This window comes from Aquarana catesbeiana, linkage group LG12 (assembly GCF_042186555.1).
Source record: "Aquarana catesbeiana isolate 2022-GZ linkage group LG12, ASM4218655v1, whole genome shotgun sequence".
NCBI classification, from domain to species: Eukaryota; Metazoa; Chordata; class Amphibia; order Anura; family Ranidae; genus Aquarana; species Aquarana catesbeiana.
This window is the reverse complement of record NC_133335.1, coordinates 242927873-242942828: the sequence shown is the minus strand read 5'-3', so window position 1 is coordinate 242942828 and position 14956 is coordinate 242927873. Positions and strand designations below refer to the sequence as shown.

Sequence of the window (14956 nt, the reverse complement as noted above, 5' to 3'; positions counted from 1 at the left end):
ATATATATATATAAAAAAAAAAAAAAAAAAAAACCTTTTGGGTCACTTTTATTCCTATTACAAGGAATGTAAACATAAAATAAGAAAAAAATTAATTTAAAGAGCCCCGTCCTGTCGAGCTCGCGCGCAAAAGCACACGTGTACGTAAGTCGCGCCCGCATATGAAAACGGTATTCAAACCACACATGTGAGGTATCGCCCCCTCTGTAACTCAAACTGGTAACCTGTAGAAATTTTTAAACGTCGCCTATGGAGATTTTTAGGGGTAAAAGATTGTCCCCATTCCACCAGAGGATGCAATTTTGAAGCGTAACATGTTGGGTATCAATTTACTCGGCGTAACATTATCTTTCACAATATAAAAAAAAAAAATTGGGCTAACTTTACTGTTGTCCTATTTTTCTAATTCAAAAATGTGTATGTTTTTTTCCCCCCAAAAAAATGCGCTTGTGAGACCGCTGCGCAAATACGGTGTGACAAAGTATTGCAACGTCTGTCATTTTATTCTCTAGGGTCTCTGAAAATAATATATATAATGTTTGGGGTTCGAAGTCATTTTCTAGCAAAAAACATTGAGTCTGAAAAATAGGCCCGGTCCTTAAGTGATTAATGTGACCTATAAACTGTACAGTGGAGGATCTGCAGACAGATCTTCTGAGCAAATTGGATCTGCCCCGTGTGAAATGCCCTGGGAGTGTCTCACCAGGGGATGGCCAAATTGTCACTTGTATCTTAGTGCAGACTTCTTGAAAAATCAGTGAGCCAATCACACAAGCAGGAAATGACATTTCTGGGAGGCGCTCTGTATACAATCTGTGTACAGGACACCTCCAGGTTCCTTATTGCCTTTTACAGAGAATTGGAGCTACAGATTGAAAAGAAAAGGACATTTTTAAAAACATTCAATTACAATGACTTGTGTAGCAAATGTATACACTTTTATGTATTTTTGATGTGTAAATCTCTTCATTGTGGGAGGGGCATAGACATTACTGCAGGAAATCTCCTCGTGGGAGGGGTAGAGTGAAACTACTGGAGGGAAATCTCCCCATTGTGGGAGGGGCAGAGACACAAACCATGCAGGGAAATCTCCCCAATGTGGGAGGGGCAGAGACACAAACCACTGCAGGGAAATCTCCCCATTGTGGGAGGGGCAGAGACACAAACCACTGCAGGGAAATCTCCCCAGTGTGGGAGGGGCAGAGACACAAACCACTGCAGGGAAATCTCCCCAGTGTGGGAGGGGCAGAGACGCAAACCACTGCAGGGAAATCTCCCCATTGTGGGAGGGGCAGAGACACAAACCACTACAGGGAAATCTCCCCAATGTGGGAGGGGCAGAGACACAAACCACTGCAGGGAAATCTCCCCAATGTGGGAGGGGCAGAGACACAAACCACTGCAGGAAAAGCTCCCCATTGTGGGAGGGGCAGAGACACAAACTACTGCAGGGAAATCTCCCCATTGTGGGAGGGGCAGAGACACAAACCACTGCAGGGAAATCTCCCCAATGTGGGAGGGGCAGAGACACAAACCACTGCAGGGAAATCTTCCCAGTGTGGGAGGGGCAGAGACACAAACTACTGCAGGGAAATCTCCCCATTGTGGGAGGGGCAGAGACACAAACTACTGCAGGGAAATCTCCCCATTGTGGGAGGGGCAGAGACACAAACTACTGCAGGAAATCTCCCCATTGTGGGAGGGGCAGAGACACAAACTACTGCAGGAAATCTCCCCATTGTAGGAGGGGCAGAGACACAAACTACTGCACGGGAAACTACTGTGGGCAACTTGCCATTGTAGAAGGGTTAAGGAGACAGTGATGAGCTTTCTCTATGGTAGTTTGTATCTCTGTCCCACAATGATGAGTTTCCTGCTGTAGTGTCTCTGCCCCTCCCACATTGGGGAGATTTCACCATAGTAGTTTCTCTCCCCATACAGCAGTTTGAGGGCCCATTTACGCCTCGTCTTTCCCACAATTCAGAATGAATGACCCCGTACCACACCCATGCACCGTAGCCCGTGTTACTGCAAAAAGATGGTGTGAACAGTTCACCTATGTATTGCAAATTTCTATTTAGAGAGGTGATTGGAGTTCATTTTATAACAGTTATCTAGTGGTGATGTTTAGTTGATGGAATATTTCTCTCCCCTTTCTCCAGCGCTGCAAACTCTTGCCCCTCTAGCCCCCGTGGTGCTGGCTCATCTGGGTATAAAATGGGCCGAGTTATACCCGCAGACCTGATCTCCGACAATTCCCACTTGGAGAACGACAAAGAAGCTTCAGGCGGAGACAGTCCTAAGGTAACGTCTCTGCTTTCCCCGTCCAGTGTGTGTGTGTGTGTGTGTGTGTGTGTGTACCCCCCGTTATTATTATTATTATTATTATTATTATTATTATTATTATTACATGTGCTGACTGATCTCCTCCTCCTTACAGGATGACTCCAAGCCCCCGTACTCTTATGCACAGCTAATAGTACAAGCAATTACCATGGCCCCAGACAAGCAGCTCACCTTAAATGGCATCTACACACACATAACGAAAAACTACCCCTACTATAGAACAGCGGACAAAGGCTGGCAGGTAAGTGCCCAGGAGGTGTGAGTGGGTGTAGAATAATGTGGATAAGATTGGGTGGGGGGAGGTGTCTGTACACTGTGGGCCGGTCACATGGGAGCCGATTTACTGGAACTGGGGAGAGCAAAATCTGGTGCAGCTCTTCATAGAAACCAATCAGCTTCCAGGTGTGTTTGTTTTTTTTTGTTTTTTTTTTGTTTAAAGCTTAAACAAGCTGATGATGGAAGCTGATTGGCTCCCATGCACGGCTGCACCAGATTTTGCACTCATCAGTCTTAGTAAATCCTCCCCCTTGTGTTTTCAAGTGCAAGTTTTTAGTTGCCTGTGATTGGATTGTTGAAGTGAACTCACCTTCTGTTTGCAAACTGAATATTCACTTTACGAAATGAACAGCTTTATTTAGTATTCAGTGAGCTTTGTCACCTTACCACAGGACATGTGTCACTGGCAGGATCAGCAGGTGAAATTAAAGGGGGGGGGGTGGACAAAAAACAAATGCAGCCACCATATCCAAGGACTGGCAAGCTGCAATATATTGCATTTTTTTCTCACTTGCATTTCAAATATTTAAGTATCGTAGTTTGAGTTGAGTTGCATCTTGATATTGCGCGGTCATTTACCCCGTAGGGTCCCGACACACAAACACATATACATATACTAGGGCCAATTTATAGACAGGATCTGATTAACCTATCAGCATGTCTTTGGAGTGTGGGAGGAAACCAGGGTACCCGGAGGAAACCCAGGGAGAGGCACAGGGAGAACATGCAAACTCCAGGCAGATGATGTCGTGGTTGGGATTTGAACCAGTGACCCTATTACTGCTAGGTGAGAGTGCTACCCACTACACCACTGTGTCGCCATTCCCACAAGCGTGCACAATTTTAAAGCATGACTTGTTGGGTATCTATTTACTCAGCTTGACGTCATCTTTTATATTTTACAAAAAAATATGTGGTGTGTTTTTTTTTTTTTTTTTATTCATTAGCTACTTGCCGACTTCCCTATAGTAGTTACCTGCTACACAGCGTCAGCTGTGTACCGGATCACGTGTGTGTGTGTGTATATAAGTTTTTCAGGTAGCGGGTGCGACTATGCTCGCCCACTGTGATCATACACAGCAGGAGCTGATCAGCGGGTACCATGGACTTGGTGCCCTCCAGCAACTGCCGATCATTCGGTACATAGGGAGAACGGCAGTCTGTCTATGTAAACAAGGCAAACTGCCATTGTGTTATGTATCCTGTGTTCCTGCAAAGGCTCCATGCCTCCCCCTAGTAAAAATTGTCGGTCCTTTTTTGTTTATAGCGCAAAAAATAAAAACGGCAGAGATGATCAAATACCACCAAAAGAAAGCTCTATTTGTGGGAGAAAAAAGGATATACATTTTGTGTACATCATCGCACGACCGCGCAATTGTCAGTTAAAGTAACGCAGTGCCGTATCTGAAAAAATGGCCTGGTCATGAAGGGGGGGTAAATCTTCCGGGGCTGAAGTGGTTCAGTAATGAAAGTCAGGAAAATGCGATGTCCCTTTTAAATCTGTGTTTGGCAGGAGCCCAGCCAAAATAAGGGAGGTCAGTGAGGAAGTGATGTCATGTCCTTTATTAGTGTCCAGCTTGTGAGTGTTCAACCGCAGTGTAGAGGCGATTTATTTCCTCTCCGTCATCCCAGTAATAATCTTCTCCCTTTATTAGTAACCATGCTCCTCTTTAACCACTTCAGCCCCGGAAGATTTTACCCCCCCCCCCCCCCTTCCTGACCAGAGCACTTTTTACAATTTGGCACTGCGTCGCTTTAACTGACAATTGCGCGGTCGTTTGACGTTGTACTCAAACGAAATTTGTGTCTCCCCCCCACAAATAGAACTTTCTTTTGCTGGTATTTGATCACCTCTGCGGTTTTTATGTTTTGCGCTATAAACAAAAAAGAGCGACAATTTTTGAAAAACTGTTTACTTTTTGCTGTAATATCCCCCAAATTCTTTAAAAAAAACAAATTTCTTCATCAGTTCAGGCCGATATGTATTCTACATATTTTTGGTAACAAAAAATCGTAATAAGCGTTTATTGATTTGTGCAAAAGTTATCACGTCTACAAACTATGGGAAAGATTTATGGAATTTTTTTTAATTTTTTTTACTAGTAATGGTGGTGATCTGAGATTTAAATTCTGCGGGGGTATGTAAACTTATCAGCACATCTGTACGTACAGCTTGACGGCAAGGAGGTGACCTCCAGCCAAGGGGAGGAAAAACAAGATGTCTGCTTGCTGAGAGCGATCTGGAAAGTTGGCGACTTTTCACCTTTTGTGGGAGCCTCACCATCCGTTTCCTTTTACTCTGGAAAGCTCTCTTGTCTGTCCTGTGTAGATCTGCGGCGGCGGCGGCGGCGGCGGCGGCGGGGGGGGGGGGGGGGCGGCCTGTGATGGGCGCGGACTGACACCGGGGTTTATTTTGGCTGAAGGTGTGCTTGATTGATATCTGTCTGTTTTTGATCGTGGTCTGTGTGGATACATGTGTTCCTTCCTAGGCTCACTCAGCAGTCCGCTTTCATCATGCTGCTTATCAACACATCATATATATATCAATTATCAGGTCTGGGGGGGCTTCCTCCGCTTACCGGGGGACATTTCTTCAGGCTGTAAGTAACGACAGTATAAAAAAAGATCAGCAGATGATAAACGCACAATGTCCGCTTTTCACGTCGCCGTTCTCCACTAAACCTGATCTTCCCTCGGGGGGGGCTGGAACCCCTTCCTACCTGTCATCTTATTGTAGCCTCACCTTCTCCCATGCCTTCTGGCTTTAATAGGGAGCGGCTGGATGTGTCAGTAATGTGTCAGTAATGTGTCAGGCCAGTCTGACAACGGCCAGATGTGATTTCGGGTGGAAACGAGAGATTTTAGCTCCTCATCCTAGCAGTGTGACTGCTCAGATCTTCAAAGTGTCCACCATTTTCAATGTAAACGGCCGTGTGTTCTCTGTACAGCACTGTGGTATATGTCCGCGCTATATAAATGTAAAAAAATTATGTGGGACTGGTGGGGCTTTAGAGTGTAAGGTCTTCTGGTGCAAAGACAGATGTGATAGACTCGGCTTTCTCTTTACAGCACTGGGGAATTTGCTGCAGTACTGTGCAAGAGTTTTAGGCCTCATTCACACAAGGCGGATCTGCTCAGCAGAGTCCGCCAGCTCAGCAGATCTCTCCATTGATCTCTGCTGACTGAGCGGGGAGGGGCCTGACTGAGCGGGGAGGGGCCTGACTGAGCGGGGAGGGGCCTGACTGAGCGGGGAGGGGCCTGACTGAGCGGGGAGGGGCCTGTCAGAGCACCGCTGATTCCTATGGAGGGATCGGACGAAAACACAGCTTGTCCGTTTTCATCAGATTTCATCCGATCCGCCAGGAAGGAGGCGAACGTATCGCCCTTACGTCTGATTTTAGCGGAGCAGACCTGCGTGGAGCATCTGTTTAGGTCCGCCTAAAAAAAAAACTGACAGGTGGACCTGAACGGTCTGTCCGTGTGAAAGGGGCCTTAGGCAGTGTGAAGAAATGCTTTCAGAAATAAATAGTGGTAGTAATGTCTTCTTTATGGACTTGTACCTAATGGTAGGCCTGTAGGTTCATTGAATATCTTCTGAATAGGCACGGTTTAGGAGCTATTCTCAATGGATGAAGTCGATGATGTCACAAGCGCATGCGCTCTGAAGGTCCGGCATACCATGGTGGACCTTCAGAGCTTCGCAGCCGATGGCTCTGGAGTGACGTCATCGCGTCTCCAGCCCCTCGTACATCCAGAGCTTGCGGCTGGGTATATCTGGGCACCACGGGTTTCCACCAGTTCTGTGCTGATGGCACTGCTGGACATCTTCAGACATGGAAGGGAATAAGCATGATGTGTCTTTCATCTGCAGCATTATATTTCCTTAGCTGACCGCTATGTCTTCGCTCCTCGGTGTCACCCGTTTCTTTGTGCTTCTTCAAAAGCACTTGTACAGCACATCTTGAAACTCCAGTTTGCTTTGAAATCTTTGCCTGGAAGAGACCTTGCTGATGCAGTATAACTACCTTGTGTCTGCCAATGTCATAAGAACTATCTTCAGTGTAAAGAAGAACAATGAGTCCTGGAAGTGATGGTTTGACCCCCACAGAGCCCTGATCTCACCATCATGGAGTCTGTCTGGGATGACATGAAGAGACAGAAGGGTGTGAGGCAGCCGACATACACAGAAGATCTGTGCCTAGTCCTCCAAGATGTACCTAGAACAACCTACCTGCCGAGTGCCTTCAAAAACTGTGCAAGTCTACCTAGAATTATTGATGTGGTTTTGAAGGCAAAGGGCGGTCACCCCAAATATTAATTTGGATTTCTCTTCTGTTCATTTACTTTCCATTTTGTTAATTGATAAAAAAAATAAACGTTAACCGCTTCTTTTTCTGATAGCATTGTTCATTTACAGCATTTCTTCACACCTGCCTAAAACTTTTGCACAGTACTGTATATAGATGCATATGTGGGCAATTTGTGGGCATGTTGGAGTTCTTTAGGGACAGAGTATAAAAGGTGTAAAGCCTGTGGATTATTATCAACTGTATAAATCTGATATGATATTTGATTTCTAGGAGTTGTCTGGTTATATAGTTACACAGGTTGAAAAAAAGACACAAGTCCATCTAGTTCAACCAATAAAAAAGAAAAAAAATATTTACAATCCCATATAAACAATCCTTCACCCACAGTTGATCCAGAGGAAGGTGAAAACCGCCAGCAAAGCATGATCCAGTTTGCTACAGCTTTTTTACAGCTTACATGTTTAGAGTTACAGAGGAGGTCTGGTGCTAGAATTATCACTCTCGCTCTACCGATCACGGCTTATGTAACCTGTGTGCATCCGGCTCTGATACTGACCAGTGCCTCGCCAGCCCCTCTCCTCGCCGGCCCCTCGCCTCGCCGGCCCCTCTCCTCGCCGGCCCCTCTCCTCGCCGGCCCCTCTCCTCGCCGGCCCCTCTCCTCGCCGGCCCCTCTCCTCGCCGGCCCCTCGCCTCGCCGGCCCCTCGCCTCGCCGGCCCCTCTCCTCGCCGGCCCCTCTCCTCGCCGGCCCCTCTCCTCGCCGGCCCCTCTCCTCGCCGGCCCCTCTCCTCGCCGGCCCCTCGCCTCGCCGGCCCCTCGCCTCGCCGGCCCCTCGCCTCGCCGGCCCCTCGCCTCGCCTGCCCCTCGCCTCGCCTGCCCCTCGCCTCGCCTGCCCCTCGCCTCGCCTGCCCCTCGCCTCGCCAGCCCCTCGCCTCGCTAGCCCCTCTCCATCTAAAACCTGTTTTGATGTATAATTTTAAAAGCGGCAGTCTTCTGTCAGATTATCAAACCTGTGAGATCGGCAGGCTTGCCACTGATTTTAAAAGTCAACATCAAAACCGTGTCGAGGACTTCTTAATACTGTGTTTCATGATATAAGCTCAGTTAAATAAGTGTTACATGCAAGATTTTGGTGGGTGTAAAAAGATGTCCGCTTGGCAACTTCAGACTGTAGGCCTAGTGTGAGGTGTACCAAGATGGCAGCGACGGAATGTTACTTCCGTTACGAAATCTGATGGATCACCAGCTCTGGCAGATGTAAACTCTTGTTTTTTCCCTTGGATTTATCCTTGGCCTTGTTTATACCAGATGTAAACACTGTCGGTTTTTTTTTTTGGTCTCGGGTTTTCCAGCATAGAGGAGAGATGTGAGGACTTGGAGACCCCCCAGATCTCTCCATATAGAGGGCCTGTCATGCCCTATTCCTATCACAAAGGATGTTTATATTCCTTGTAATAGGAATAAGTGATCAAAAAAAAAAGTTAAAGGGAAAAGTGTAAAAATAAGCAATACCCTTTTTTTTTTTTTTTTTTTTTTTTTTTAAAGCGCCCAGTCCTCTCCTGCGTCGGTCGAGTCATGTAAACGGCGTTCAAACCACTCCATGTGAGGTGTTGCTGCAAATTGTTTGAGAGAAATCATTGTAGAAGCTCTGGGAGGCTATAGGCAGAAGCCTATAGTGTTGTACGGTGCATGCGACAGTTGAAGCACATGATATCGTGCAACTCCTCTTGCACGTGGGCAGTGTCCCGGTCCTTTTATAAAGGGGGGTGTGGGAACGGGGACACTGCTTGGCACCTTGTTACATGTGGGGGTAATGTGGTGTAAAAGGTGAACTTGGCTTTTAAATGATTCCTGTGGTTAGAATCTGCAGGTCTTCAGTCTGGAGTTACATTGGGATTGATTTACTGAAACTGGAGAGTGCAAAACCTGGACCAGCTGTGCTTGGCAGCCAATCAGCTTCCAACTTCAGCTTGTTCAATTAAGCTCTGACAAAAAAACCCCAAAAAACTGGAAGCCAATTGGCTCCCATGCAGAACTGCACCAGACTTTGCACTCGCCAGTTTTATGCCCATTTCACACTGAGCTGCCCCGGGCGTCAGCGGTAAAGGGGCGCTATTTTTAGCGGCGGTATAGCAGCGCTGCCCCATTGTTTTCAATGGGCAGCGGCGCTTAGGAGCAGTGAGTTCACCGCTCCAGAGAAGCTGCTGGCAGGACTTTTTCTGATGCCCTCCCTGGCAGCGCACCGCTCCAGTGTGAAATCCCTCGGGGCTTTCACACAGCAGTGAATGGAGCCGCTGTTTCAGGGCGCTTTGCAGGCACTATTTTTAACGCTATAGCGCCTGCAAAGCACCTCAGTGTGAGAAAGGTTTAAGTAAATCGACCCCATTGATTTTTTTTTTTTTTTTAAATGATTTTTTTTTTCCTTATTTTGAGTGTGTGTTTGATTTTTCACATGGATGTTGCTTTCCAAAATAATTCTTATCTTTTTGTGTTTTTTTAGAATTCTATCCGTCACAACCTTTCTCTCAACCGGTATTTTATCAAAGTCCCACGATCCCAGGAAGAGCCCGGCAAAGGATCCTTCTGGAGGATAGACCCAGCGTCCGAGAGCAAACTTATAGAGCAAGCTTTTAGAAAACGAAGGCCCCGGGGTGTGCCGTGTTTCAGGACGCCCTTAGGACCCCTTTCCTCAAGGTAAGCAGTGAATGTCCTTCCTACAAACCACACGCTTGTATTATAGGCCTGTTTATGGAATGTCACACAATGCTTAATATCCTGCTTTATATATAACGGTGTTTATATCCCAGCACCATGTGCTTGTGGAGACCAAGTTTTTTGTTCTTGTTATGCCATTCATAAAGAGAAGATAAATACCATTCACTCTCTTTATGCATCACTTCAATATGGGAAACCAATGCGCTTGATGATCCCAGTCTGTAATCCTCCTGTCACCATCTAAACACAAACTACACGACTTTGCCACATTCTGTACTTGACAATATAATTAATAGATCACAGATCCTACCACAAAACCGGGAAATAATTTGTAATGTACAGCGGTATACAGGGTGATGATTATAGATGGGCAGCTCATTAGCGAGATACTGGTGATGGCACTGACACAATATATGTACATTAACACATCCTATCCGTTTACTAGAGACCAGTGACATCACCGAGACTCTTCATATTCATGAGAACACAGCCTATCCAATCACTAGAGACCAGTGACATCACCGAGACCCTTCATATTCATGAGAACACAGCCTATCCAATCACTAGAGACCAGTGACATCACCGAGACTCTTCATATTCATGAGAACACAGCCTATCCAATCACTAGAGACCAGTGACATCACCAAGACTCTTCATATTCATAAGAACACAGCCTATCCATAACTAGAGACCAGTGACATCACCGAGACCCTTCATATTCATGAGAACACAGCCTATCCATTCACTAGAGACCAGTGACATCACCGAGACCCTTCATATTCATGAGAACACAGCCTATCCAATCACTAGAGACCAGTGACATCACCGAGACCCTTCATATTCATGAGAACACAGCCTATCCAATCACTAGAGACCAGTGACATCACCGAGACCCTTCATATTCATGAGAACACAGCCTATCCAATCACTAGAGACCAGTGACATCACAGAGACCCTTTATATTCATGAGAACACAGCCTATCCATCACTAGAGACCAGTGACATCACCAAGACCCTTCATATTCATGAGAATACAGCCTATCCATCACTAGAGACCAGTGACATCACCGAGACCCTTCATATTCATGAGAACACAGCCCATCCAATCATTAAAGACCAGTGACATCACCGAGATCCTTCATATTCATGAGAACACAGCCTATCCAATCACTAGAGACCAGTGACATCACCGAGACCCTTCATATTCATGAGAACACAGCCTATCCAATCACTAGAGACCAGTGACATCACCGAGACCCTTCATATTCATGAGAACACAGCCTATCCATCACTAGAGACCAGTGACATCACCGAGACCCTTCATATTCATGAGAACACATATTATCCATCACTAGAGACCAGTGACATCACCGAGACCCTTCATATTCATGAGAACACAGCCTATCCAATCACTAGAGACCAGTGACATCACCGAGACCCTTCATATTCATGAGAACACAGCCTATCCAATCACTAGAGACCAGTGACATCACCGAGACCCTTCATATTCATGAGAACACAGCCTATCCAATCACTAGAGACCAGTGACATCACAGAGACCCTTCATATTCATGAGAACACAGCCTATCCATCACTAGAGACCAGTGACATCACCGAGACCCTTCATATTCATGAGAACACAGCCTATCCAATCACTAGAGACCAGTGACATCACGAGACCCTTCATATTCATGAGAACACAGCCTATCCAATCACTAGAGACCAGTGACATCACCGAGACCCTTCATATTCATGAGAACACAGCCTATCCAATCACTAGAGACCAGTGACATCACCAAGACTCTTCATATTCATGAGAACACAGCCTATCCAATCACTAGAGACCAGTGACATCACCGAGACCCTTCATATTCATGAGAACACAGCCTATCCAATCACTAGAGACCAGTGACATCACTGAGACCCTTCATATTCATGAGAACACAGCCTATCCAATCACTAGAGACCAGTGACATCACCGAGACTCTTCATATTCATGAGAACACAGCCTATCCAATCACTAGAGACCAGTGACATCACCGAGACTCTTCATATTCATGAGAACACAGCCTTTCCATCACTAGAGACCAGTGACATCACCGAGACCCTTCATATTCATGAGAACACAGCCTTTCCATCACTAGAGACCAGTGACATCACCGAGACCCTTCATATTCATGAGAACACAGCCCATCCAATCATTAAAGACCAGTGACATCACCGAGATCCTTCATATTCATGAGAACACAGCCTATCCAATCACTAGAGACCAGTGACATCACCGAGATCCTTCATATTCATGAGAACACAGCCTATCCAATCACTAGAAAACCAAAAAGAAAGCGCCTCTTAGGTATAAAGGATTTATTCACATGCTAAAAACATAGTAAACACTTACATTGAGGTGGATAATGTGCTGCTTCCATAAAGAACTTGTCCCGGTGTCTCTCAATAGTTCCCAGTGATCAGGGAGAGCCTAGGTGGACGCCGTGCGGGTGGCCGCGGACCTCCGCTCGGAAACACCGGCTGTATGAGCGGTGTAGTGGAAAAGTCACTTCCGCGTTCCAGCGGATCACATGGGGGATGACGTCACTCGGGCAGTTCAGATTAGCTGGGGACCACTACGCGTTTCAGAGCATGCGCGAAGCTCGTAACGGGCATGCGCGCTCCTTTTTCAAGTGTATTGTGGGAGAAGCTAACCAGGAAGCTAAATAACTCTAGGATGATGATAAGAGCCAATCATGACTAAGGAGGGGAGGGGATAACAGTATTAGGAACAAATTCTCTATGGATTACAAACTTAATGAATAAATTGATAATGTTGATAGAGTATTTTGACAAAACGAAAATGTGAAATCAGAATATTAAATAATACAAAGTAATTATATATTATGATAATAAGTAAAGATCATAATTAGAAAATATATGACTAAAAATGAAAATAAAAATAAAAATAAAAATAAATATAAAAATAAAAATAATAAAAATAAAATTCATAAAAATAATAGTAATAATATGTGGATAAAATAATGATAAATAAAATAATAGTATATATAAATATTCCGGCATGAAGAAAATTCTTATCTAAAAATTCTTGTCTAAAATGGGCTAGGATACTGAATACGAAAATTATATGTATGTCCCTATATATATCGTTATTATTGGGACTAAAAGTGTAAATACAAGTGTATACAATACAACAAGTAACAAATGTGCATATATGTATACACACATAACACACATGTATACACACACATGCACATACATATACGTACGTACATGCGTATACGCATGCGCACATATATAGGAGAAAGGGCCTCAGTATGTTAATAGGTTGATAACAACAAATATATATTAGTAACAATATAATAGGCAGCAGGACACTCTTAATTCTATTATATTTATATCAGTAATATGTGAAAAGAGGACCTCAGTATGTTGATGGATTAATAGCAATAAAATAATAAACAGCAATAAAAATTAATATAAACATTCCATTCCGTATAATATGCCGCAGAAACCCTAAATTAAAATATATTATATATAGATGGTCTGATAAAGGTAATTTTAGTGAGTATATTTAGATAAAAGGATACGTTCTATAAGATGGTGTTGACCTCCAGTTCCTCATTTAACCCGTTAGGTGCTAAAGTATCTAAAATAAAAATCCAAAAAGTTTCACGCTCACAAAGTTTGGAAAAACGTTCAGCCTCGGATAATTTGTGTGGAATAGACTCAATTACCCAAACCTGTAGGCCGACAGTGGATTTCTGGTGACATTCAAGGAAATGTCTGGGAACGCTGTGTTCATCACAGCCTTGTTCTATAAAACGGCGATGTTTGCCGAACCGTTGTCGCAAAGGACAAATAGTGCGTCCAACGTACAGTAATTTACAGGGGCATGTGAGACAATACACAACGTAATCTGTAGAGCAGTTATAAAAGCCTTCTAGTTGGTATGTTTTATCCTTATGTTGGAAGCTTCGTTGGCCGTGTCTAACGAAAGTACAGGTTTTACATAAGGCCTTATTGCATCTATACATACCCGTGAGTGGAATCAGGCAGAGTGGGCTCTCTGATTTGTTGGTTTTAAATTTACTAGGTGCCAATTTATTTTTTAATGTTGGGGCCCTTCTATAGGTAACCATTGGTTTATCACCAAGGTCGTTAAGAAGAAAAGCCATGGGCACTAATTTTGCCCCTTCCTACGCCAACCTTACCATGGGTCTGTGGGAAGAAAAATACATATGGAACAATAATCCCTTTGCCCGACACATTATATTTTTTGGCAGATTTATAGATGACATTATAGTCATTTGGGATGGCCCACCATCGTCTATGGAATGTTTCGTTTCGCATTGTAATACCAATGACTTTGGTCTTTCATTTACATTTGAATACAACAATGAAAGTCTCCCTTTTCTTGATTTAGAATTATTTCATGATGCCAATTCCATTTTTTCCCGCAATTATACGAAACCGACATCAGGTAATTCGTATCTGCATTTTACCAGCTGTCATCATCCACAGTGGATAAATAACATACCAAAGGGCCAATTTTGTAGATTGAGGCAGAACTGCACCAGGGAATCAGATTACATTGCACAGAGTATACATCTTAAAAATAAATTTTTAGAAAAGGGGTTTCCTGAAAAACTGGTTGACCAAGCTCATGCCATTTACCTCCCCGGAAAAAAACCCAAAACAACCAAACAGACTGATCAGGGTACGGTTCGCTTTATTACTAGGTATCACAATAAACATAGAAGAATGGAATCTATACTCCTTAAACATTGGGGTATTCTTAAACAGGACCCTTTTCTTCTTAACGACCTTGGTGATAAACCAATGGTTACCTATAGAAGGGCCCCAACATTAAAAAATAAATTGGCACCTAGTAAATTTAAAACCAACAAATCAGAGAGCCCACTCTGCCTGATTCCACTCACGGGTATGTATAGATGCAATAAGGCCTTATGTAAAACCTGTACTTTCGTTAGACACGGCCAACGAAGCTTCCAACATAAGGATAAAACATACCAACTAGAAGGCTTTTATAACTGCTCTACAGATTACGTTGTGTATTGTCTCACATGCCCCTGTAAATTACTGTACGTTGGACGCACTATTTGTCCTTTGCGACAACGGTTCGGCAAACATCGCCGTTTTATAGAACAAGGCTGTGATGAACACAGCGTTCCCAGACATTTCCTTGAATGTCACCAGAAATCCACTGTCGGCCTACAGGTTTGGGTAATTGAGTCTATTCCACACAAATTATCCGAGGCTGAACGTTTTTCCAAACTTTGTG

The 14956-nt window shown here is 44.4% G+C and overlaps 1 protein-coding gene across 4 annotated transcripts in view; it reads left to right on the top strand.

The window, feature by feature from the left end:
• FOXK2 (forkhead box K2) overlaps positions 1 to 14956 on the top strand; it is a 141430-nt gene that overhangs the window by 107187 nt on the left and 19287 nt on the right. For all 4 annotated transcript variants that reach the window (XM_073607024.1, XM_073607022.1, XM_073607025.1 and 1 more), the window contains exons 3-5: positions 2163 to 2304; positions 2441 to 2587; positions 9431 to 9624. In XM_073607024.1, coding sequence (XP_073463125.1) covers positions 2163 to 2304; positions 2441 to 2587; positions 9431 to 9624 — 483 coding nt within the window. The remainder of the gene's footprint in view (positions 1 to 2162; positions 2305 to 2440; positions 2588 to 9430; positions 9625 to 14956) is intronic.